Source organism: Condylura cristata, unplaced genomic scaffold (genome assembly GCF_000260355.1).
Source record: "Condylura cristata isolate star-nosed mole 26May11 unplaced genomic scaffold, ConCri1.0 scaffold00012, whole genome shotgun sequence".
Lineage (NCBI taxonomy): Eukaryota > Metazoa > Chordata > Mammalia > Eulipotyphla > Talpidae > Condylura > Condylura cristata.
Genome location: NW_004567113.1, coordinates 29,345,965 through 29,373,394, shown reverse-complemented (window position 1 = coordinate 29,373,394; position 27,430 = coordinate 29,345,965). Strand labels below are relative to the sequence as shown.

At 38.9% G+C, this 27,430-nt stretch overlaps 2 protein-coding genes across 2 annotated transcripts in view; one reads left to right on the top strand and one right to left on the bottom strand.

The window, feature by feature from the left end:
- Positions 1 to 10,996, bottom strand: part of PPAT (phosphoribosyl pyrophosphate amidotransferase) — a 35,158-nt gene extending 24,162 nt beyond the window's left edge. Inside the window, exon 1 of the mRNA XM_004681278.2 lies at positions 10,696 to 10,996. Within this exon, the coding sequence (XP_004681335.1) occupies positions 10,696 to 10,823 (128 nt within the window). The 5' untranslated portion in view covers positions 10,824 to 10,996. The remainder of the gene's footprint in view (positions 1 to 10,695) is intronic.
- Positions 10,997 to 11,370: 374 nt separating this feature from the next.
- On the top strand, positions 11,371 to 26,757 carry PAICS (phosphoribosylaminoimidazole carboxylase, phosphoribosylaminoimidazole succinocarboxamide synthetase). The gene is made up of 9 exons (XM_004681472.2): positions 11,371 to 11,603; positions 16,112 to 16,309; positions 18,247 to 18,425; positions 18,971 to 19,150; positions 19,245 to 19,358; positions 19,878 to 19,961; positions 21,297 to 21,477; positions 23,069 to 23,227; positions 26,490 to 26,757. Exons 1-9 carry the CDS (start codon positions 11,588 to 11,590, stop codon positions 26,654 to 26,656), a joined length of 1,278 nt encoding a protein of 425 aa, XP_004681529.1. The 5' UTR covers positions 11,371 to 11,587; the 3' UTR covers positions 26,657 to 26,757.
- Positions 26,758 to 27,430: the final 673 nt, after the last annotated feature.

Genomic DNA, 27,430 nt, shown 5'->3' with positions numbered 1-27,430 from the left:
TGAGGGGAGCAGCGGGCGGGTCAGGAGAGGTCTGCCAGGCCATGTGATCTCCTCAGGGCAGGCGGGAATTGAACTCATGCTGAAGTGGCTTTAGCTTCTCAGTGTTGTGCTTTAACCCGCTGCGCCACCAGGGAGGGCAGGGTTTCCTAATTCTTACTGCTGTGTTTTAATAGATTTTTTTTTAAAGATTTATTTATTTGTGCATATAGAACTGGGGTACAGGCCAGAGGTGCAGGGGCGGTGAGAGGATTCACCAAAGTCAAAGTCGGGAACAGAACAGGCTGACTGATGAAGTACACTGCTGAGGGGAGCAGCGGGCAAGACAGGAGAGGTCTGCCACACCATGTTGGTCACCTCCCTGGCCGTGCATCGAACTTGCACTGAGGTGGCTGTGGCTACCTTGCAGTGCTGCACCTTAATTCACTGCACCACCAGGGAGGGCCCATCAATAGATATTTCAAAATCTGTAACATAATAAATAACAGCTATTTGTCCCCAGGTCCTGGTACAGAGCTTCAAGCATCTTTGGATTTTAAGTAATAGAGTATCTTTTTTCTTTATTCTGTGAGGTGACTCAATGTGGGTCTCTGACAGGGAGGGTCACCACACCTGTAACTATTGGAATTTTGAGTCACTTTGACCTCCAGGAGGTCATGTGGCCCATGATTAAACTAATATCGTCACAATCAATCGTGTCTGTTCCTGGGGCTCAGAGGAACCTCCTGGGTGGCGAACACAAAGCTGTGCTGCACTACTCACCTTGACTCCATAGGGAGAAGGCATGGACCTGCCTCTAGGACTCCCCCACACCTTGCCCTGTGTCTCTACATTTGACTGTTCCTGTGTTCTTTCTTCCATAATAAAACTAAGTAGAATACTTTGCTGAGTTTTAGGAGTAAAGTTCTAGCAAATTTTCCACCCTGAAGTGGTGATGGCACTCCCTGCATTTGTAGCCAATACCTGGATGTGAAGCTGGCATCTACATCAGAGTAGTCTTGTGGGAGACTGTGCCATTAAAGCTGTGGAGTCTGATGCTGACTTTTTGTACTTATTTTATCTTCAGGACTGAGCTGCAGTCAACCCAGTTGGTGTGGAAATGTCACAGAAATTAAGTACTCCCCTTTCCTCAAAAGATGGTATCTTTACGGATCCCCCCAAATATGCTCTCCTTTTCTAGGACTAATGATTCAACATTTCCACCTAATGCCTAATGTCTTTAGTTGGTCTTACTTCTAATCACTTAAGTTAAATGTTATAATTCATATTCTGTTAAAATAAGACTTGAGCTCAAAATTTATCTTAGTTTTTGTTCTCTTCAAAAAGTAGCCCAAAGAGGTAAGGAAGGAGGTTTTGATAGCAAAAGAAGTGGAAGAAGTGGTGGGTGTAGTTATGAAGGGGGAACCAGAACTCTGAGTACATTAGAGTCCTGAGCTTGATGTCAGAGACATGAACCCACACAGGTGATGAAATTACTACAGAACTGAATACACCTGTCCATGCATGCAGGCCCATGTGCCCACACATGCACACAGACACATAAGTACAAGTGTAATGAGGGGCGGGCAGTGTGTGTGATCTGAATCAGAGTGGTGAAATACATCAATGTCAATATCCTTTATTTTAATAATATATTATGACTTTATAAACTGTACCATCAGAGAAAACTAGACAAAATATACAAGGGATCTCTCGTTTCTCAAAACTACATATGCATCTACAATTATCTTGATAAAAATTTCAATTAAAAAAAAAAAGTAGCTTGGGCCTCCCTTGTGGAGCAAGGGGTTAAGTCTCATCATTATGAAGCAATTCACAGTCACTGCAGCAGGAGTTCTAGCATTCTATCTCCAAGCCAGGGAGCTAACCCACATGGCATGGCAGATCTCTCCTCTCTTGCTCCCCTCAGCAGTGTATTTCATCACTCTACCTGTTCTGCTCCCCACTCTGTGTCTGGTGAATCCTCTTACCTCCCTGCACCTCTGGCCCACATACATCCTAGCTCTTGTATGCATAAATAAATAAAATAAATATATTTTTAAAATATATACCTAGTAGCTTACTAGGTCGTTCTATGTAGCTTCTGAGTACAACCTGTTATTTGAGGTTTTGGTATTACTAGAAGCCAAACTTCATCCCAGTCTCACTGAGCAAGCATGGAGAAGATCTGATCCTGTCCTGATGTAAATCGCCACATACCTACTGGTTGCTAGGCTTATGGGTCCCCTAACTATCTTCTGCCTCATCAGCCAATTAATACAAACCATTGTTTAGTTTTATTATTATCACTATAAGCAACTGCACAGACACCTATATTTAGTAACATAGAATTAAAAAATAAATTGCCCTGTATAGGAAAAGTACGATGTGATAAAAGTATACTATCACAGCATTGTTATACTTCAAAACATAGGATTCAACCTATGCATGAGTAGAAACTTTCCCCAAAGTACAAATAGGTGACTGTAAACACCCTGCAAACGAACACATTGGTACACTAAAATAATTCTATTATTTTTACCTCGCTCAGCACTATCAGTTCCCTAAAATGTTTACCACCTGTCTAGTGTTAAAACCACTTAATCTTACCATCTTTCATTTCTTTATGTGGACTGCAATAGGATTATTCTTAGTCACAATGAGGGCTGAAGAAAAAAACAGATGTAAGAGCTCTTTGTAAGCATTAAAATATAACAATGAAAAGATTTTACCAAATTGGGTCCAAAGGTGCTATTATTCTCTGAAATACAGCATAATGCCTTAGGAAGGCAGAATTTCCCAAGATTTTAAAATCTGATTAAAAATGGCACATGTTCATGGCTTCAGAGTTATTTTGATGCTGGAATCTAGCCTTACTAGTTTTTTGTAAAATCTTCAATGGAAAAATTAAGTTGGAAATTTATAAACAACAAATTTAAACTGTTGTTCTTTCTTTTCTGAAGAAAGAAGAAGAAAAGTCAAGTATGTCCTCTAAAGAGAGAGGCAGTCACCCAGCACTAGAAGGTATTATTGGGTCAGGTTACAGAGTCTAAATTTTTAAATATTAACTGTTAGTTGACATTTAAAGTGTAATGCAGACCCATTTAGTTATAGAGAAGATCTCTATTGCTTATAACCCCGAATGCCTCATTACACCTGAGTCAATAAAGAAAAGAAAATGTCTACTCCTACTTATTAAAATAAACTAGGAAACACCAACACTTCCCATAGTCACAAACATTCAGAGATTACTTATTAATGCAAGTAGCTAAGTCATTCTCAATATTAGAGATCATTATGCCTTATTATCTTTAAAATACCTTCTTTTTGAATGAAGTTTTTGATCTTCATATTGAAACAACTTAATTCTCAGTGCTTTATATTAATTCAGGTTAAATAAGTAAATATTAAAACACAAGACTTATCTGAAAGTTTGAATAACTGTAAATAAAATTGTTTTGTGGTGATCATATTCCTTTACAAGATGCTAAAAATCATTTACAGATTATAACAGTGAGTAACACAGAGGCTGGAAAACACTGGCATGATAGTGAGGTCAGAGCACTTATACACATATGGTCTGATGAAAAAAATCAAGCAAATGCTCAAAGGAACTACAAGAAACAAAGAAATATTTGAGGAAATTGCCAGAAGACTAACATAATTTGGAATAGACAGAGATTGGAAACAATGTCGTACCAAATAGAAAAATTTAAAATATGAATACAAAGCCTTACAAAAGAAAAATGGCAACTCTCAAAGAAAAATGACATTTTATGAGAAAATTGACTACATCCTAAGAAGACCAACTTTCAGAACTGCCAAATGGAAGCATGGTAACCTTGGAACTGAGTTTTTAAAGTAAAAATTGTAGACTTTTTCCTTTTTGTGTTTTAACTTAGCAAGAAATTAAATACCTGATGCTATTGTATATTTGAAGACACGCAAATCCATATTTAAGACAAGAATTTTATTTTCTTCCCAAAACTTGTACCAGACATCGAGACATTCCTAATTCTTATACATATTCTTAATCATCTGCCCACCTGTGTAAATGATCTGACTACAGTATACTCAGATGTCTGAAGTCTAATAACTGTGGTGATGTCATGATTCACTTCCTATGTTTGTTTGTTTTAAGAATTATATGAAGATCATGCCAAAACCCCAAGAACTTTGAGCATCAAGAGAAAATCACATGAAGATGGTAAGAATGTGAGAAATGCCAAGTTTTACCACATTGAGAAAAACTTGTTGCAGTTTCCTGATAAGAGGTGTCCTTGACAAATTAGACTAAATATATTGTTTATAAACTGTGTGAGGGCAGAAAATGCTAAGACATGATTTCTTGCAGTTCATTAAGAGTAAAAATAAAGATAAAAGCAAACTCTTCCAGAGTCAGAAATTTCTACACAACTATGCATTTATCATGAGTCTTCAAATTATATTTTACACTATGATTGCTATTAAAGGACTAGGATATTAAAAGAAAAAGCCCCACAAACTATTAGGTTTTGAATTTTTGTTTTCACCAAAGATAGTTGTACTACTGATATTTCAGTAATTTTACAAATAAGTCAAACTTAGAAACCAATCTAGCTGTAATTCCAAACTGATCATTACAGGTATGGTTATAGAACACCATACAGAAGAAGAAAAACACAAAGAAGAAAAAGCACAGGATGGAGTATCAGAAAATGTGGGTTTTAGTCTCTAAGAACTCAACTAGTGCATCACTCTATGATAATTCTGCTTTAGCATTTTATATCCCCCCCCACCCTAGAAGTTACCACTGTTTTGACTTTTATCCCCACAGATTAGATTTGGAATAATAACAGGATGTATTTTTTGTTAGTATTTTTCAATGTCAGGCTTCTTTTTTAACATAGTTTGTAAGACTCATCCAAATTTGCATCAGGAATTTGTCCTTGATTTCTCTAGAATATTCTCTAGGACTATGTATCCCACTACCTTCTTATTCATTCTACTGTGAGATTGTGATTATTATAAACAATGCTACTATAAAAATTCTTGTGCCTGTCTCCCAATAAATTTATGTATACATTTCTGTTGCTTATTTACCAAAGAGAAGGTGCAGGGTCAAATGGTACATATACAGGCACTGTTCTTAACACTTCACATGTAAATGTATTCAATTCCTATCACAGTTCTTTGAGGCATTTATAAAGGGGGGAAATGGAGGCACTAGAAGCCAATCTTTGAACACTGCTTCTCTGGAGGGCAAGATCACGTTTGCCCTGTGTGGTACAGTATTCCTAATATTTACCACAGTACCTTGTATATACACAGAAGGAGCTCAGCAAATAGTTTTTGAATAAAATATTAGAGAAAAGTAAGAATTTGCTTGTCTATCTCCCCTCCCCCAAACAACCTTTTATCACCACTGAGTTCAAAATTTTATTTTCAATTTTTGGACATAGATTCTAAATCTGATGAATTGCTCCAATTTTGCTTTCTCAATAAACCTCTAGTGGATAGACTATTAAAAAGGGGGGTTGCTAAAGGCTAACCCAACAGAAGTATCATTCCCACCCCACTGAGTGTTTACACTGGAGCTTAATATGTAAGTCTAGCTCAATAGATAAGAAAAAATCCACAGAAGATACTTGACTTGCTCAAGGACAAACCAACATTAATGGGAAACTTTGGACTTGACTTCCAGTCTTATATTAAGTACCTGGTCCCATCCTAACAAAGTATTAGTAATATGAGACTCTTGCAGATAAACTCTGCTTCAGATTGATGCAAAATGAAAAGTTTTAAATAATTCTAACTGGAATTATCAAAAACACTTACAATTTAAAACAGAACCATTAAATTACAAAAGTAACTTAATTAAAAGTCTTTCAAAGACTGGAACAAATAACATGGACCACTGTAAAAGAACTCACTTCCTCAACAAATGAGCTGTAAAACACTAAAGGAATATGACACATTGGTCACGAAAACTAGGAAATGAAAATCAGAATAAAATTATCCTGAGTTTTTTTTTAAAAGATTTATTTTGGGCCCTCCCTGATGGCGCAGCGGGTTAAAGCACAGCACTGAGAATCTGAAGCCGCTTCTGCATGAGTTCGATTCCCGCCTGCCCCGGAGGTGACCACATGGCGTGGCAGACCTCTCCTGACCCGCCCGCTGCTCCCCTCAGCAGTGTACTTCGTCGATCTGCCTGTTCTGTTCCCCACAAGCCTCTCACCGCCCCTGAGCCTCTGGCCTGCACCCCAGTTCTGTATGCACAAATAAAAAATTAAAAAAAAAAAAAAGATTTATTTATTTATGCATATGGAACTGGGGTACAGGCCAGAGGTGCAGGGGTGGTGAGAGGGTTCACCAGAGACAGAGTAGGGAACAGGCTGATTGATGAAGTACACTGCTGAGGGGAGCAGCAGGCGGGTCAGGAGAGGTCTAATACGCCATGTGGGTCACCTCCCAGGCAGGAATCCAACTCATGCTGAAGTGGCTTTAGCTTTTTAGTGCTGTTCTTTAACCTGCTGTGCCATTGGGGAGGACCCAAGTTATCCTGAGTTTTAATTTGGCAAGGCAAAGCAAATACTCTGACAACCTACTCCTGTGTTCTCCAACTAACTAAAGGTAGATAACTAGCAACTAATTCCAGAGAGGTTTTTGAGTGTCTGCTACTCACAGAGGCCTTTCAAATGATAATGCTGTATATTCTGTTTGTAGAACCAGTGTCTGTATCTCTTAAGAAAACTACTCCTGAGATCAGGGAAAACTGGAGTCCTCAAAGTATATCAAAATCAAAGGAGTCTACAGAAGGTTTCTGCAAACAGGAGATTCCTTGCATGACTGAACTTCATCAGGTAAATCTCATAACTTTTTAGAGAAGTGTGAAAATTGTTTATCACTTGTAGAGTTCAATTCCTAATGTAGAGAATTTCTGAAGGGAAGGGCATTTTCATCTCCTAACCGACCCAAAAAAGCCAACTACCCCAAAAAAGCCAACTAGTTAACCCATGGGAAAAATCTATGAACCCAACAATTCCTTTTATGGCATCTTCAAACATGTCCAAACTATCTAGTCTTCATAAAATGTGACTTTAGTTTGAGGACGAAGATTTTTGATCAAAAGGAGTTGTGTATGTGGTTTGTTTAGAACTCTGCAGATGACTGAACAGATGTTTTCAGGACTAAGAAAAGCATGACTGTATGAATATGGCATGAACATACATGAATATAGCTCACACTATGAAACAATGAAAATGTTAAACTGAAATTCCTGATGAACAAGCAGAGCAATGGAATATATTTGTAAACAGCCAGAACAACCACAAGTACTTCTAGATGAAGCCACTGAGATTTAGTATCCAGAACTTGACAGTCCAGTAATTGACACTCCATTTGTTTTTATGTGAAATACATATTATAAATTTGAGACATTATTATCCTAGAGACTAAAATTTCTAGGTCAGATTATGCCTAAGACAAAAAAGATCTAGATTGCCTAAGTGATGAAATATTTTAGGACAATGTGTAAATCCCTAAAACTAGGAATTTATAGGAGGTAGAGACTCTGCAACAGACCACTATTTGCCATTGTACTGTGTATATAACCACTGTATTTAAGCTGTGACAACCTATTTAGGCTCCTAGCTTTGCTATTCCTTGGTTCAATGCCTATAAAAAAATTTTTTTGTTCTTATTCTTTGATCCCTATCTATCAGTTTAGAAGACCAGCGATTGTATCTTCTAGACATAAAGGTGCTTCATTGTCGCCTATAAAAAAATTTTTTTTTGTTCTTATTCTTTGATCCCTATCTATCAGTTTAGAGGATCAGCGATTGTATTTTCTGGACATAAAGGTGCTTCATTGTCCTGTCAATGAAAATCAGTTCCCTTGAAGTGTGAGAACTTTTGTTAAATGAAATTGTGAACTAGGTTAAGACAGAGACAAGAACCAACTGTCTCAAGTAATTCTATGCCTACACAATGAAAAGTTCAAACAAATAGTTTTCCATTAACATATATACTCCTCAGAAGCTACTTAGTTTCTTGCCACTGTTGGTGAAACACTGCAACATCAAGTTCAAACATCAAAGTTTTAAAAAAGGCAAGTTTGGCCAGATGGGCAGTTTAACAGGATCCACTTAGTATTGCTAATATTATATAAACCTACCTTTATTGCCCTTATCTTGCATTATCTAGTCTCCTAGTTCTTTAACAGAAAAGCAAATGTAGAAATGTGCATTAAGAGTCTAGTTGCATTTTTAAAAAGAAAGAAAATCAGCCCCTTTTCCTTCACATACCTTTTAAAACAGATTGGGAGTGAATATTCCGTTATTTTAGCTAACAAGTAAATAAAATTAAAAATTAAAAATAAAAGTCTATTTCTGTATTTCCCACAGACCACCAGGTTAACTCTAGACTAAGTTTCCACACATCTTTCCTTATAACAGAATTCAATATAACTTGGCTATTTTTATAAACTCATGTTTCTTTGGACTACCATATAAATCTTAGTTTTTAATCTATGAACCTTTATTTTTAAAATATCTCAATTGTGGTTAATTGAGCCAAAATTAGTTATTCAAGTTTAAAATATTCTTTTTGATTCATCCCAGATTCTAAGTTACTCTCAGCAAATAAGAAGTACACAAGATGAGAAACTCTCCCTGAGGTATTTTGGAACCCTCAAAGAGTAATGTTTGATGAGGGAAAGTTCATCAGCAGGAGTGCCTGAGCATTTAAAATGCTGTCAGTTGTAGGATTCAATTCTTAACCCAAGGAAATGATAATCCCCTAAAAGTAAAGTGATTTGTTGGCATTCACATTGCTGATGAGGAACTTTACAATAACACCCGTTTTAGAAGTTGTTGCTCTGCATTGCCTGATGGACCTTTATAATGCTTTCAGTGATAATGTCAAACCTGGGTTTATAGTTTTTAACCAAATGATATTGTTCTTATCACTTCCAAACAGTTGGTAGTTTCTCCCTACCTCTCCTTAGAACAGAACCCAGAGTAGCTTCAATATTACTTATAAACTTGTGTTGCTTTGGACTACCATATGAATATTAGTTTTTCCTCAGATTACGTATCTAAAGCTATGAACCTATTTTTTAAAAAGATCTTTTAAAAAGTAGTAAGGAGAGATTATAGAAGCAGTTTTTTTTTTTCAGTTTTTCAAAATCAATGTGTCTTGTCACTACTGGAACAGTCTCTTGCTCCCTTTTAAAGAAAGGAGTTAATTTTTGGCAGTCTTATTACCAACCTTTTCGTTAAGTATCTAATACGTCTACCAAGGAATCTTTTGCAGATGCGTTATTCCCCATGACTGTTTTAATTTCAGTCAGTTTCTATGACATCTACAACTAGTAGTTCCTCTGGAACACCAGGTAGCCTCTTTTCCTGGGTTTGTACTCAAGGACCCCCAAAACCCCCTTAATGACAGCGATCCTTCAAATCTACAATCTGCTCAAAAGCCCTTGAAAATAAGTTTGTGGTGTTGGAGGCTCCGCAGGAAACCTCCAAATAGTACAGGTCCTGGACCAGCAGCCACCCCACAGCTTAACTCAAGAGAAGTTCTTGGCTTTGGAAATTAAACTCAGCAAACAATCAGAGAGGAGGAGCTTCGCCATCCGCTAGCCAAGTGAATCCCAATCTTATGAACTGGAGACTCCGGAGTGCACAGACCGGAGGAGGGGGAGATGCCCTACTGCACAACGTGTCGGGGGGTTTGGGGGGCAACAAGCTAAATCCCAGGAGGCCCGTGCACGCCCGGGGCCGGTCGCCCGGCGGATAAGGGCGCACCTAGTAAAAACATCCGGCCTCATCGCCTTCAAGAGAGCACCAGATCCACCCATCTCTGGTAGCGGGAAACCGCTGGTCCAGCTAGAGAAGCACCTGCGCCGCCACCCTCACCCCGCTGCTCGCCCCCTTTTAAAGAAAGGAGTTAATTTTTGGCAGTCTTATTACCAACCATCTAATACGTCTACTAAGGAATCTTTTGCGGATGCGTTATACCCCATGACTGTTTACTTTCAGTCAGTTTATGTGACATCTACAACTGTAACAGGGTGGTACCTTTAGAGCAGGCAGGTTTGGGGGTTCAGTGGTGCCCCCTCTCACTGCCCTGTAACACAACTAGTAGTTCCTCTGGAACACCAGGTAGCCTATTTCCTGGGTTTGTACTCAAGGCCCCCCAAAGTTCCCTTAATGACGGCGATCCTTCGAATCTACAATCTGCTCAAAAGCTCTTGGAAATAAGAGTTTGTGGTGTTGGAGGCTCCGCAGGAAACCTCAAAATACTACTACAGGTCTTGGACCAGCAGCCACCCCACATCAGTTTAACTCAAGAGTAGTTCTTGGCTTTGTAAATTAAACTCAGCAAACAATCAGGGAGGAGGAGCTTCGCCATCCGCTAGCCAAGAGAATCCCAACCTTATGAACTGGAGACTCCGGAGTGCACAGACCGGAGGAGGGGGAGATGCCCTACTGCACAACGTGTCGGGGGGTTTGGGGGGCAACAAGCTAAATCCCAGGAGGCCCCGTAGTCCCGCGCACGCCCGGGTCGGTCGCCTGGCTGCTACCACAGGCAGATTACGGCGCACCTAGTAGAAACATCCGGCCTCACCGCCTTCAAGTGCGCACCAGATCCAACTCCGTCGCGGGAAACCGCTGGTCCAGCTGGAGAAGCATCCGCGCCGCCACCCCCAACCCGCACCCCGCACCCGCTGCTCACCGATGCTGCAGCCCCACGAGTCCCAGAGTGATCACATGCGGCACATCGAGCTGCGTGGGCCACACTCCCGAGGCAATGCACCCGAACACGCCACATTCCTCCCGGATCCCCAACTCCTCCAGCTCCATGTTGCTACCGGAAGCACGTGCAGGGACCTGAGGCCGCGGCGGGGGCCTCTGCACCAACCAGTTGCACGATCGGCCCTCACACCCCAGAAGCTAGCGCCAGCGACAGCAGCTTCCTACCCCGCCGCTAGACCCTTGCTACTGCGGCGGCGCGTGGCTACCCTAAGCGAGCGTGGTAGCTGCCCCCGCCAACCCCTAACCTCGTACCGCCCCGTTGAGAGCCACCAACGTGAGCGACCACAGGGGCAGAGCCACGCGCCGCGCGTCAGGAGGTGGCCCTCCGCCCGCTACGGCTCGGGAGCCTCTCCGTTACATCCCATCTCTTGACACGGGGGTGATGAGATTAGCGGGGTCAACGTCATTTTACCCTCCGGGCTGTAAACTTTCTTTCCCGCTCCCCACCAGCGATCCCCGGGCCGTCACCACTTGGTACGGTCCAACCTGAGACCCGCACAGACAGCCCAGAGGGTAAAAGCGGGGAGGGGCCACCGCAGCGCGCCTTTTTGAGTGACGCGCACGGGGGGCGTCCCCGCGCCTGCGCGGCGGGAGTAGGGGGCGCGCGTCGGGACACGCTCCTCCTGAGCTCGGAATGCGTGGGTCAGCGCAGTGTCCCTTCACTCACGGGGCTGCTAGAGCCTGGAGGACGGCGCCCTGGCTGTGCATAGGTGCCTCCGGCCCCGCTCTCCCGAGCCCCTCTGACCCCGTTTCTTTTGCAGAGTTCGGCCTCGCGGCGGAGCGCAGCCTTGTCTCCCGGCAGTCTCTGCATCATGGCTACCTCCGACGGTGAGTAGCTGGCGTTTCAGGGGCCTCGGTCCGGGACTCCCCGCGCTCTACCGCCTTCCAGCCCGCCGCCCCCCAGCGCTTGGCACGCGTGGATTTGGCGTGGATGTGTTCTCGCCCTCCCCCGGCGGCCTGGCCTCCCGGGACCCCGCTGCTAGGCCCTGCGCGGGACACGTGGCCTTGGCGCGTGGAGGCCGGAAGCGGCTACGCTCACCCGGGCCTCCTCGCCAACTTTCTCAAACATCCAGCTCTGCCCCCGGGGTGGGGAGAAAACACTAGGCTGTGGCGGCGGGCGATTAAGACGATCTGGGACCGGGGCTGAGTGAGGGACTTGAGAATCGCATTTGGCAATAGGTATTGCAAAAGCAAGCTTATAAGCACCCGCTGTTGACTCTTCGCATTAGGTAAATACTCCCTCTACAGAACAGAGTTAATTAATAATTGAATTTTCAAGTAAAAACATGATTGCTGTCCAGATGTGTGTGTATTAAATGGGCTTGTAGGGCTCCAGGCTAGGTTTGCATTTGTTATATACGTTTATATTATTTATTAATTTTAAATTAATATTTTATACAGGAGGAATCCAATCCTCACAGATATGGTGAGCCAAATTACTTGTGTTGGCTGGGTAAGAACATCCTCTTCCACGCAGGAAAATTGAATTTAGATTTAAAAAGACTGGAGGTTAACAGATCCAGATAACAAGGGATAACAACTATATAAAATCTAGGAATCAAACCAGTGCCGTGCCCGCATGGCAGGGATACGAGTCTGAGCAGGGGACGTGGAGGTTGAAGAAGCAGCTCACATAGATGGTTGCAGCAAAATGTCCCTTTATTTTTCTCTCCAGCCTCCCTTTTCTACCCTTAGTACCAGGGTGTTGGCCTAGGGGCCAAAGGAAGTCTCCCTCACATGCCTCACTGATACCAGGGCAGATAATGATCAACCGCTCACAGGTTGAACGACACACACAGGTAGCAGGCAAAACAGGATGTTTTTCTCCCTGTTAGGATCTGTGACAAAACAGGATGTTTTTCTGTACTTAAGCTCCTGGGGTGGTTGGGGAGGCTCATCCAGGCTGGGACCCAACAGACCAGAATTTTTCATCATTCCACTGAAGCTATAGTCTCCAAAATCTTTACTATTCTACTTAGTTTAATTTACTGTTTCTCGGCAGGTTAACCTGCCTAAAATGTTTCTAGCTAATACTTCCTTGCTAGATCCTCAATGGCAACCTTGGAGCTGATAAAATATGCCCTGAAGGCACTGTCCTGCACATTCTGCATTTTTATGCTACCTCTTAAATCAGAACTTTTTTTTTTTTTTAAGGTAATTGGTAAGTAAGTAAAAGTCAGGTTAATTTGCCAAGGTTTCTCTCTGTGTGCTTGTTTATACTGTTTCTTCTAAGTAATGCTGCCTAATGGAAATACAATGTGAAACTATGTAATTGTTACAGGAGAAAGATGTCTTTAACTCTGAAGACAGGGGTTTTGTGGATTCCACTCCCACTCCGGACCAAAGACATTAAGAAACCAGAAACTACAAATCCCATCATCACCAAAGGGAAAATTGCTGGGACCTGAGGGTGGAGTTAAGCAGCCAGATTTGGTGTGAAACCACACAAGTGGGCTTTGGGGGGGTCTCTTGGCCTCTTAACTTTCTGAGGCTCTTAGCATGCTATTGAGATTCCAGGTCAAGGGAACTGGTAGGACTCATTAACCGATTTATCAGCCCTCTTTTTCCTTGAGTTATTCATTTCCCCTTCTTTTGTAAATGGACTCTTTTTAAAATTTATTTATTTATGCAACACAGAACTGGGGTATAGGTCAGAGGATTCACTAGAGACAGTGAAGAGCAGAACAGGCAGATGGAGAAAGTGGGGAGCAGCCGGCGGGTCAGTAGATGAGCGGGTCAGGAGAGGTCTGCTGCACCATGTGGATCACCTGGGTAGGGGTTGAGCTCATGCTGAAGTGGCTTTAGCTTCTTAGTGTTGCACTTCAACCCCCTGTGCCACCAGGAAGGGCCCGTAAATGGATTCTTTATTAACTTTTGTGTGTGCCTGCAGCCCAGTCTTAGAAGTCCCTTAAGAGCACAGGTAAGAACCCACAGTCAGGCAACCTTTTTCATACTGAATTGCACTGAAACATAACTTCTTGCAGCCATATTTTTTAAAGATTAACAAGAAATAGGTGAATCATATTTTAACACTTTTAATGTAGGATATGCCAAAAGACCAATTTTATCATGTAATTGGTATAAGAATTATGAATTGCATCATTTTAAATACCGGAATCTAAAGTGTTTATTGAGCACACATGTAACTCATATCTCAATTTCAAGAGTTGCCAGTGGCAATAGACAACACAATCCTAAAATGGTCTTATCCAGTATCTAAAGTTCTACGCTTTTAAAACTTATATTTCAGTTCCTCTTCTCAGTTCGCATCAGTCTCTTCAAAACGTATGGATTTGTAATAGGCTTAACTAGCCAGTGAACTTCAGTAAGTCCACATTTCGTTGTTCTTAACCAGCTCCTTAGACAATAAAAGCTCACTCACTCCCCCAATATAATGTAAACCCCCTTTCCCGATAAGATTTGACTTCTTTCTCCTTGTTGTCAGCTTAGTATAAACTTCTCCCAAAACTAGTCATAATCAGCTCATACATACTGGGTATGAGCTAGGCAGCAGTTGTCTAAATTAGTTGGTTCTTAATGTTACTACCACCTGTTAAGTCCTGTCAGATTTACCTACCACGTAGGAAATACTGATTCAGCTAAATTGGGAGGGAGAGGTAGTAGATATAAATTGTAAAGTAGGTAGTAGATAGATATTGGTAAAGTAGGCTTTACTACACCTGGGATTTTTTTTTTAACACTTTAAACATTTTTAAAGGTTTATCTAACCTACGGAATATTTGACTGTTCTCACTGTCTTAATTCCCATATTCATTTCTTAATAACATTTTTGCCTTTTAATACTTATTCCTTATTATTTATTTTTTGGCTTGGATTACTGCAATAGCATCCTAATTTGTCTCTTAGCCTCATTTTATTCTCTACACAGCAGCCAGAATGATCTCCTATAGAAATTATCATTTTACTAAAAAATATTTAAAAGCCAAATAATTGCTCTTAGGATAAAGTGTTAAGTTCAATTGACAGGGTTTATGAGGCCTGAAGGATGAGGAATACATTGGAAGGGAAGGGAACAGGGTTCCAAGCCTAGTGAAGAACATGACAAAAGCTTGAGAAGGGTTTGATACAGAAGTTCAGTTATAGAAGTCAGATTCATAGTGACAAATTGAGAAATCTGCATTCTAAGCACTAAGCTGCAACTCTGTCTTGATAGAACATTTAAACTTTGTCTGCAAGTCAAGATTTTCCACTAGGAGGATGGGGATTCACTGTCAATTTAATGTCCTGCTGCAGCAGCTGTGGTTACCTTCATTGGTTGTTGATTTGACCCATGCTTAGCTCTTCTGCCATATACTTTTTCATCCTGTGGTCTTTATTCACTGCTACTGCCTACCTGTTTTCATCTTCTGGCTAAATTTTGGTCATACGTCACATCTCAGACTACTTAGTTCAAGACTTACCTTTCTGATGTCAAAACTGGATTATGTGTTCCTACTGTGAACCTGTGATTCTGTACTGTGTTTCTCACAATTATTGTGATATCTTATTTAAATTCTGTTCCTTTCATACCTGAGAACTGGCACCAGGTCACATTTCCTGGTAGATGAGTACTTTAAAAATTCTCATATTGAGAATCAATCGTTCTGAGAACATGAAGGGTGATTTCTACCCTTGGATATTTTAAGTCTTTAGACTTCTATTACTGCTGATCTTAGTCAAAATCATTCAATGAGTAGAGTGTACTTTTCTTTAGGTCTTAATGACCTGTATCAAGATTGGATTCTGTTGTCCTTCTCCCCGTTTCCTACCACTGTTAGTGTAGGTGGAGGAATAGGAAGCAGGCTTAAGAAATAAAGAGAGGTGCTTCCAAAGGGGCTAACTTAAGTGGGTAGAGATGGTGTAAATCACCTGCTTGAAATCAAGAAACCAGTGTGGTTGAACTTTCTCATTTTGCCTGTTAGAGTTCAGGAAAAACTGCACTTTTTTCTCATGCAAGTTTATTGAGTTACTCTGTTGTTCTGCCTTGTGTATAGTACAAACCAATTGTGTTAAACTGAGTACATTATGAAGCATAGAAATGATAGCAAAATACTCAGGACTTTGGCTCCTCCATTTTTTCACTCCATGATCACCTTTTTGATACATGGTTCTTAATCTCTATATGATTATATACATATTATAATTCTTCCCCAATCTATGGATTGTGATGATGTATGAGAAAATACTTAGTAGTCTATAAAGTTCTATATAGATGAGTTTTTACTTGATCTATATGTTCATTGATTGTGGACATTATCATCATACATGATTTTAGTCTTTGGTATTCAGGAAATTTCTTTATCCTGAAATCTGCTGTTTCTGTTTTATTTCCGCAGAACTGAATATTGGTAAAAAACTATATGAGGGTAAGACAAAGGAAGTCTATGAATTATTGGAAAGCCCAGGAAAGGTTCTTCTGCAATCCAAGGACCAAATTACAGCAGGAAATGCAGCCAGAAAGAATCACCTGGAAGGAAAAGCTGCATTCTCAAATAAAACTACCAGTTGTGTTTTTCAACTATTAAAAGAAGCAGGTAAGTGGCTCTCCACCTATCTTCTTACACATTCTCTTTCACACACATATATAATGGTTCTTTTCATGTGAAAAACCAAGATTGCCTATTTATTCAGTGTTTTATAGATTGCTCATGAATGACAATGAGAAAACTAGAAGGGAAGAACACCAGAATAAAAATCAGTAAGTCAGGATTCTGAGCAATCTATAAAACACTGAATACATAATACAAATAGGCAATCTTGGTTTTTCACAGAAATAGTACTATATATGCTGTGCCCAAGTTTATGACATTCATAGTTTTGGTGGTCTCAATATTTTAAAATCAAATTTTAACCTTGCGTATCTTAATTCTCTGTCATAAGTGCATTGTAGTTACATTTAAGTGTGATATTAGTGCTGGTAAACATGGGGAAGCTGGGTACCCCTAAATGGCCCAGTGGCTAGGGGGCTGATTATCACACACAGTCACCCTAATTCAAAGTATCCAAGTGGCATCTACATTTTGCTAGTATTTTGAGTAGTAGAGTTTTGAATTTGGGGTATGACTAAGACAAATGGTAGTTCTACTGTATGCAGTCACCAAATGCTTTCATGATTAGCATGTCTGTTGGACCCAATCATATCTGAACTGAATCTTTTTAGAGGCAGTTTATTTTTCTTAAGGTCATTGCTCTTAGTTGATTTTATGCTTCTGATTCCCTTAGATATGAGGGTGGATTATCTTCTAAGTAAGGGAAGTATATATCTAAACAGTAGATTTAGATACTAGTCAGTAAGTGTGGTAGACGAATGAGCAATAGAATAGCTCCTAAAATCAGAGGTAACATCTAAATTAAGGATTAACTTGAATCTCCTGCTTATCCGTGAGGCCATTCGTCCACTGAAGATTAAAATGATTATTTTACTTACATAAATTCTTTCCTAGAAATTCTGTTCATATGGCCTGCCACAATTTACAATATCTTTTTCCTGTTTCAATATGATCTTACTGGTCAAACCCAGTGGGAGTATAGAGAAAACAGTAAAAGTTTGGGAATTGAATGGTGGGTTTCCAGTCTTGAAACCATTATTATTAGCAGTATGACATAATTGGTGAAATTATTTAACTTTGAGCCTCTTTTTTTTTTTTTTTTTAACTAAAATGTAAATAACTCCTACCTCAAAAATATTACACATAGTTAAATGAAATAACACATAAAACAACTGGCATAGTGCAGGGTTATTCCATAAATATAGGTGTATCAGAATTTCATTTCCTTTTAGTAGTAAATAATTGTATATACATAGGCAACATTTTGTGTGTCCACTTCTTGATGTTTTGGCTTTTACCAAAAATGCTATATGAACATTGCTTTTAATTCTTTTGAATATGTCCCTAAAAACAGATTGCCTAATTATGTGGTTCAAAATACTTGTAACTGTTGTTTTCTAAGGCCACCACATAAAATAGCTTCCATTTCAAACATAATGTCAACTCTTTATCTTAGTTTTCTAGTAACAATGTGAACAGGAGAGGAAGGACAATAGGACAATGTTTTGTTTTTTGTTTTGTTTTGTTTTTTTGCTTCTGCCTAGATTGGCCTAGGTTCCTGCTGTTCCCTAATTACATGCCCTTTTTTAAAGATTACTGGCTTCAAACACTTAGAGAAAAGGGCTATCTAAAATAAAAGACTGGAATGAGTGAATGGTAAAAACACTGGGTCCAGCTATTCTAACTCAGTAATTACTCTGCCATGGGACATTAAATGAAATATTCCTTAATATGATATACAGTAGAAAGCCATATTAATAGTTTTGTTTGCCTGGTTCAGTCTTTTTAAATTACATTTATTTTTGTAGTGCATTTGACGATAATGCACTGGATAGATATGGTTGTTGTGGTTTTTTTAAATATAGGTAGAGTTTTATGTCTCATACCTTTTTAAATGCAGCTGAGTTTTTTTTCTTTTATAGGTATCAAAACTGCTTTTATCAAAAAATACAGGGAGACAGCTTTTGTTGCACCTAAGTGTGAAATGATTCCAATAGAATGGGTTTGTAGAAGAATAGCAACTGGTTCTTTTCTCAAAAGAAATCCTGGTGTCAAGGAAGGATACAAATTTTACCCTCCTAAAGTGGAATTGTTTTTCAAGGTAATTTATGCTTATGTGTCATATTTTTAAAATTTATAGTTGTATTAGCATGGCAACCAATTTATAATTATTTATTTTAAAGTTTTAGTTTTTTATGCATACAGAGCTGGGGTATAGGCCAGAGGTACAGGAGCAGTGAGAGGATTCACCAGAGACAGAGTGGGGAGCAGAACAGGCGACTAATGAAGTACACTGCTGAGGGCAGCAGTGGGTGGGTGAGGAGAGGTCTATTGCACCATAGGGCCACCTCTGGGGCAGGGATTGAACTCATGCTGAACTGGCTTTAGCCTCTTAGTGCTTGTACTTTAACCTGCTGCACCACCAGGGAGGGCCCCTAGGTAATTTAAAAGTGAACAAATTGGCCCAACTTGAATATTTTTAAATCAGCCAAATGAAAAATAATTGCTATGAGTTGAAAATTCTTTAAATAAATAATAAATTTTTGGAGAAAATGAGTATTTCTAAAGAATGCTCAGAAGAAAAGGACTTTTATCTGAAAAATTTTAGCTTTAAATTAATTATACATGCCTATGCTTTATTCTAAGGATGATGCAAATAATGATCCACAGTGGTCTGAAGAACAGCTAATTGCTGCAAAATTTTGCTTTGCTGGACTTGAAATAGGCCAAACTGAGGTGGACATCATGAGCCATGCTACGCAGGCTATTTTTGAAATATTGGAGAGGTCCTGGTTACCCCAGAACTGTACACTGGTTGATATGAAGGTAAAATAAAAAGGAGATTGAAAACAAATATTATAACAATGTCTTAAGTAATGTAGTTTCAAATAACTTTTCTTGGATGATAACCTGTTTCTAGATCGAATTTGGTGTTGATGTCACTACCAAAGAAATTATTCTTGCTGATGTCATTGATAATGATTCCTGGAGACTCTGGCCATCAGGAGATCGAAGCCAGCAGAAAGACAAGCAGGTAGATAATGCTTAGGGATTTTATTTTTTTAATATTTCAGAAAGTGGGGATGTGATAGAAGAGAAAGAGATGATGGGGAAGGAAAGCAATGATTTTTCCTACGGTATGAAATGAGTTGTTGATTGCTTTTATTGTTAGATAAAAATCTCATATTTCATATATCCTGAACAGAGAAATAATAGATTATCTTCACATTTGTAAGAAATGAATTTATAAAGACTACCAGAGTGGGAGGGAACCCAGGGGACTGTTGCCGTAGACACTTCCATAGGTGTCATGGTCTTTTGCATCTGAAGAGGTATAGTCCTACACCTCTGAATATGCAGCATTAAGAGTCAATGTTATGTCAAAAAAGGGGGAAAAATTTGTCGGCTCAAACTTTTCAGGTTTGTCCCCTGCAATGCACACTTAACAATCTATACCAAAAACTCAGAAACCAGATAATTTTAGATATCAGGAAAATTGCTGGTAAAATATTTGTATTCTAAACTTTTATTTAAAATTTTATTTATCTTCTAGTCATATCGTGACCTCAAGGAAGTAACTCCTGAAGGGCTCCAGATGGTAAAGAGAAACTTTGAATGGGTTGCAGAAAGAGTAGAGGTAAACTTTTTTGTATTAAATTCATGCTGTATTATATTTTTCTCTAAGAAAATCAAGTCCAAAATATGGGGAAATCATGGGGGAAAATGTGAGAAGGTGCATTCGCAGTTGTGGGAATGCAAACTGATAAAACCACTATGGAAATCTGTTTGGAGGTTTCTCAAACGGCTAAATAGAGCATCCATATGACCCAGCACCCCTCTCCTAGGTATATACCCAAAGGACACAAAAACACTGATTCAAAAGGACACCTGCACCCCCATGTTTATTGCTGCTCTATTTACAATAGGGAAAATGTGGAATCAACCCAAATGCCCAAAAATAGATGACTGGAAAAAAGATGTGGTACATATACACAGTGGAATATTACTCAGGAATCAGAAAAGATAAACTTGTGCCTTTTGCAGCAACATGGGGTGAACCTGGAAGCGATCATGCTTAGTGAAATAGCCCAGAAAGGGAAACAAAAATACCACATGTTTTCACTCATAGCAGGAACATAAAGGATCAGGGAAGAAAAAAAAGAGAGACTAACAAATATAATAGAGTAAAAATGAAAACAATGAACAACTATAAACCAGAGAAATTTTATGGGGGTGGGAGGGGGGAATGAGGTTGGAACTGGGGTGGGAAGCGTGCGCTGGACTGTGGTGATGGGACACGGGTGAATTGGTGATGGGAGGCCCATGGGGATTACAACTGAGATCCAAAGATGCACAAAATGAAGAATAGTGTAAAAAAAAGGAGGAAAAAAAAAGAGAAATCTTGAATGGTTCTCACTGCATATTAGAACTCTTCGCTGTTACACTCACTAGTACACTCCTCCCACATCCTGTTAGGGAAATTGGAGCCCTTGTCTCCTCATTGCCCCTGATAAGACTCCCTGCCTTTTGTGTGGGCTTCAGGACATTATTTCCATTGGATCATGTATTATGAATTCCAAGCAATTAATAACAAAGATTTATGATGTGGTTTCTATATATTGACTGAATATGCCTTAAAACTACCACTAAACAGAATGTACTTAAGACGAAATACTTTTTCTTGACTATTAGAATATCTGAATATCCTTTTTATAATAGGAAACAATTTAGTTTAAAATATTACTCTAAGTGTGAATTATGAAAACTTATTTATATAGAGAGGTTGTTTTGGGAAATAATCTGAATTTGTCATCTCTATCTGAAATTTATCTGTGAGGAAAGGAAATATTCTGCTCTGATGTTATTATACTATAAAACACAGCTGTGTAGACTTAACTTTTTCCTGGGGTGCTCATGCCTATATTTATCCATTTTTTTGTCCTTTTGCATATCCATGTTTTTTCTTTTTCAGCTGCTTCTGAAAGCAGAAAAACAGTGCAGGGTTGTAGTATTGATGGGCTCAATGTCTGATCTTGGTCACTGTGAAAAAATTAAGAAGGCCTGTGGAAATTTTGGCATTCCATGTGAACTTCGGGTAACATCTGCCCATAAAGGACCAGATGAAACTCTCAGGATTAAAGCTGAGTATGAAGGTATTTAAGGAGTTGTCCTGATGCCGCCAAAAAATTGTGTGCTTAGATGAATGGTGTTGAAAAGAACTTTTACCACATTTGCAAGGAGAAAAAAAGCAACATAGTAGAATTTCATCTCCAGAGATTTGAAAGTGTGTTCTGACAGCATATAAAAGAATAAATCAGGGAGTCTTGACCTAATAATAAGGCCCTCGAGCATTGTTATGCATCTACTTATTTAAGAAAACAGACCTGGATCAATTATGGGAGACCTAAGGTTGAAGCAGCAGATCTGATTAGGTGTCTGTAATGCTCAGCCTCTCCTGGGAGACATTTAAACATGAAAAGAAATACATCAGAATTCAGTGTGTTAAAAAAGGAGAGAATGTTAATTATAAAAAATGAAGTCCTAGAAACATGACAAATTTTCTTATCTGGAAAAATGTTGATTCAGTGTTATTCTAAAGGTAATTGATTAAGGAACAGTTTTCAATGGGAGGGAAGTCTCAGCACTTTACTAAACTAATAAAGGCCAGAAGTCCTTTTCCAGGGTGGAAAAGGTAAATTTCTAGATTCCATATTAGGAACCTGTCTGCTAGAGTAAACCAAGAAATAGTTAAGTTTATGAAGGAATGAAATGTTTAAGAAGTCCATTGGAAAATATATTGCAAGAACTTAAACATTTGAGCACATACTGTTGAATTTGCTTTCAACTCTTATTTCAAGAAACGATCCTAAACCTACTAACTGGGTTTCCTGTACCTGCTGATTTAAAGACAGGAGGACAAGTGTTTTCCATCCTGTGTTTTGGTGAGCCTAAACAGCAGATATAGAAGGGGCCTTTGAGCCACTCAGTTAACACCTCAGTACCCCTTTTATATACTATTGATCTTGAAGCTGGCGAAATCTGTGCTACTTAGTGGATTCCTAAGAGCTGGCTACTAACTGGCCACTCGTTAGGCAATGGTGACCTGTTTGCTGTCTACAAATTACGGTGGCACATCACTTGACTACCTACAGAGTATAGCATATCATGAGGCAGGCCTGAAAGGCCTAGGCCATAGTTGACATAGCCTGATTACATGACTATCTCCATGGTGGTCTCAGGACAGTTCTGCCTGTGATAACATCAGATGCTTTGCTGATGCAAATGTCTCTAGGTATGGTCACTGTGTCCCCTTCTTGGTTCCTTGTAAAACTTTGACTCTCCCGCCATTCCATTCCTACCCTCTGGATTTTATTCCATCCTCTGGTCACATGATCAGCTTTTACTATCCTGTATGCTTTCAGTAAATAGCACAACTTCTGACAAGTAGCAGAGTCTTACCTTGGAAACTTGGTCCATCACTGCTGTGTCATTCATCGTGTTCCTGTTGCAAAGTGGGAATAAAGTTTCTGTCACAGCACTGCTTCATTACTTGACCTACAATAAGTGGCATGGTGAACCTTAAATTTTGAATATTTATGTACTAATAGTGTCTTATTTATACATTATCTAGAGATAACTAATAAACTCAGTAAATTAAGCATACCAGTCCTTTCTTAAAGAAACAACTCTTATCTTTAGATTTCTTGAATGTTTAGCATAATTATAAACTTGTAATTTCCACAGGGGATGGCATTCCTACTGTATTTGTGGCTGTGGCAGGCAGAAGCAATGGTTTAGGGCCAGTGATGTCGGGTAACACTGCATATCCAGTTATTAGCTGTCCTCCCGTCACTCCAGAATGGGGAAGTCAAGATGTGTGGTCTTCTCTTCGACTACCCAGCGGTAAGAGATGATGAATTTTTGTGAAATGTTTACATTTCAAACATGGCATGGTAGTAAAATGACATGAAATTTCATATACACATTATTTAGCTTCAGCAGTTAATATCTTACTCATCTCTAGTCCTCTTCTGTTTATTTCAAAACAGAATTACTGATATATCATACACTGTTTAAATATGCCTTTCTGAGTTAGTGTTCAAATTGTTTTTCTAATTTTAAGAGTTGGTTCGACCTTTACACTATTTAGTTGATACAGTTCTTAAGTGTCTTTTAATCCCTTCACTTTTCATTTCACCTATGAAATTTTCCACATTTTGGATTACTTTATTACATTCTTGGATTTTGTTTCACCTTCCCCTACATTTTCTATAATGGGTGAGATTTCATCTTAGTACAAGTACAGATGTATTTTTTTCCTCCAAGAATATATCATTCTTGGCACTAAATGCAGTGTAAAGACTGAACCAACTATTAAATAAGACAAGTAGAAAAACTTGAATAGCAACTTAGACAGGTACACTTATATAGTATATTCAATAAATGTGATAGTTATTTCTGTAAGAAAATTTTTGTGTTTTCAAAAAATAGGGGTCACAATAAGTAACTACCATGAACATTTACCAAATGACTGCGGAATCTCAAATATATTTGTGATAGGGCCATCAAGATAGGATCTGTTCTGTAAGTCCTGACAGATTTGATCAGTCAGATTTGACTTGCTTACCTGTTCAGTCCCAGTTTGACCATAGTTATGTATTAACTGCTTGTAAGGTGTTAGGAGTTCTTTAAGTACTTCAGCTCTCTGACTTCCTATATGAATTGCTTTTTTTCTAGCTGTCCTGCGCTGCTTTTTTCTTAGGATTTCTTATTTTATTATCAGCCTTGACATTTGTATTACCTTCTCTAGACTTGAATATCTTGTTTCCTATATCCCATGTATTTCCCTTCACTTTATTTTGTTAGCATTGGTAGTGAACTTCTAAGAAAAAGTACAGAGGATAAGCTTTTTGAAACCTTGTGTATCTAAAATATTTTTTAGAGCCACATACTTGATAATTTAGGAAGAGAACTTTAGGTTGAAATTACTTTCTATCAGAATTTTGAGGATATTTGTTGTATTTTAGCTCCCAGCTATTTAGAACTCCAGTGCCTTTCCCCTATTCTGATTCTGAATCACTTATGCAATTTATTTTCTTATGGAAATAAGGTTTTTCCTCTATTCATTTTTGCTAAGTGTTACAAAGTTTTGTCTCATTGAGTTAGAGCCCCTGTGGGCTCTTTGAATCTGAAGTTCCAAATTCTTTAGTTGTGAGAAATTTTCTTAAATTACTTGATTTCCCTCCATTCTTTTTTTGTACTTTTCTCTCTTCATTTATTCAAATTTGGATCTTCTTGATTTCTACTCTATTTTCTTTTGTTCTTCTTACAGACTATTTCCCCATCTTCACATGCTAGCCCTTCTTTTGCTTTTTTCATTTTAGATACAGTATTTTTACTTTCTGAGGGTTCTTTTTGTTTCCTGGTTAATTCCCCCCCCCCGCCCCACACCTGTGATTCATTCTTGTTTAATTTTTGGTGTAGCATCTTCTTTTTTTTTTAGATTTATTTATGCTTACAGAACTGGGGTGAACATGAGAGGTGTGGTGGGTGAGAGGATTCACCGGAGACAGTGGGGAGCAAAACAGGCAGATACTGAAGTGCACTGCTGAGGGGAGCAGCGAGTGGTTCAGGAGAGGTCTGCCACACCTTGTGGGTTAGCTCCCTGGCAGGGGATCAAAATAGTGCTGCAGTGGCTTTCGAGAGCTTCATAATGCGTTACTTTAACATGTGCCACCAGGGAGAGCCCTGTAATATAGTATCTTTTGTTTCTCAGAAATTATCATAATTTCTGTCACATTCGTACCACTGTTAACTGTCAGTAATGCTTCGCTGTTGGCTTATACCACGAATGGGACAATGAAAGAACTAGTTGGAAACTGCACAAATTGGTGGAGCATTGTTGAAAGCAGTCTCTAGGGTAATCTAGTAGGGTTTTTCTTTGAGTAACTCCTCATATCAACATCTTTCAACTTTTTTTATATATATACGTTTATTTTTTACATCATTATGTACATTTTTTTTTTCATCTCAATTGTAATCCCCGTGGATTTCTCATCACCGAGTCACCCATGTGCCATCACCACCTTTCAACTTTTTTTAAGTGAGCTATGAATTTGCACTTTGTAAAATATATATATATATATTATTTATGCATACAAGAAGAGAGGTACAGGCCAGAGGTATTATGGAGGGTGAGAAGATTCACCAGAGACAGAGTGGGGAGCAGAACAAATCTACTGAAATAACACTGCTGATGGGAGCAGCAGGCAGAAGATCTCAGTAGAGATCTGTCAGGCCATGTGAGTCACCTCCCTGGGATCAAACTCATTTTGCAGTCACTGCAGATAGCTTCACAGTGCTGCACATTAATACACTGTGCCACTAGGGAAGACCCTGAAAAACAGTTTTACTGAACACTCCCATATCTCTTTAAGTTATATGTTCAACCTAATTTTTGGCTAATGATAATAGACTATATAAAAAGCAAATTAGTATATTGAACTTTTGATTTTACTTATTTGATTCTCATTCAGGATAGTAAGGGTCCAAAGCCTAAAGAATTCTAAGGATATTGGAAAATGGAGTTTTCAGATCTAATGGCTAGCTAGTCCTTGACTTTTGTGACATAGTAGTATCACTTGGAGTAACTGTCTAAGCAAGCGTAGCCCAGAAACAGTGCATCTGTCTTTTTATTTTTAGATCCTGTTACTACTGAATTTATTTATGACTTGAAATTTCTTAAAATTCTTTGGATTTGATGCTTCTAATAAAAAGTACAACAACAAAAGAGTAGCTAGAAAATAACAAAACAAATAGCATGCCTCAAGTTTATCTAAAACAAGTGACTTCTAACCACTTACCTACTCACTGGCTCATTTTACTTCTACTACCTTTCACCAGGGATCTTAAGGAATGGGATATGTGAAAAGAACTTTGAAATAGGTAAATGTTTTGCAATAAGAAAAATGATAGATGATGTATATAAAATTATTGTTTATGTAAAATTATTGTTTGTGACAGATAAACCTTGCTCATCCTCTTCCTTCTATAGATCTGTTAATTTTTCACTCTCTTGCTATTAGAGCTTAACTCAGCAAAGTTTGCTTAGTGGTATTTTCATTATTAACAACTCGATTTTCTCTTTTTCTTTCTAAACCAATAGGTCTTGGCTGTTCAACCATACTGTCTCCAGAAGGATCGGCTCAGTTTGCTGCTCAGATATTTGGGTTGAACAACCATTTGATATGGGCCAAACTGCGAGCACATATATTGAACACATGGATTTCTTTGAAGCAGGATGACAAGAAAATCAGGGAGAGCAATACATGAGAATCATTGTATTTTTAGGAGAATTCCTTGTAAACTTCAGGATGAACAGACAGGTTTTTTTGTTTTTGTTTTTTTTTTTTTTAAGATTTATTCATACAGAACTGGGGTACAGGCCAGAGATGAGGAGGGTGAGAGGATTCACCAGGGACAGAGTGGGGAACAAAACAGGCAGATCAACAAAGTACACTACTGAGGAGAGCAGCGGGCGGATCAGGAGAGGTCTGTCACACCAGGTGAATCGCCTTCGTGGCAGGTGGGGATCAAACTCATGCAGAAGTGGCTTAAGCTTAGTGCAGTGCTTTAAGCCACTGCGCCACCAGGGAGGTCCCCGAAAAGATAGTTTTAAATAAGAAAAAACAATTTGCTGTAAATAAATATTTCTCTAGCTTCATGGATGAATAGAGCATATGTAGTGTTTATTAATTTTCTTAAGTAGTAAAATTACAAGGACATTTTGAAATTAATATCCTTTATAGATTATGTAGTCATTTTTAGTTAGTACCTTTCTAACAACAGTTTTTTTGTAGTTATTTCAGATATATGATACATAGGATCTCTAACTATAGAGATGGTTTTGATTTTGCTTTTTTAAGGGAAAGTTGAGATTGGTGCTGGGGATAGGGAAGACACAGGAAATAAGATCAAGGAGCACTATTGAAGCCATGGAAAAGAAAGACTTAGTCTTTCTTGAATAGTGAGTACCTTTGTGGATTACAGCATTTTTTAAATAATACATTATAGTCACTTTCCCAGGCTGCCATCATTTTCAGAAAT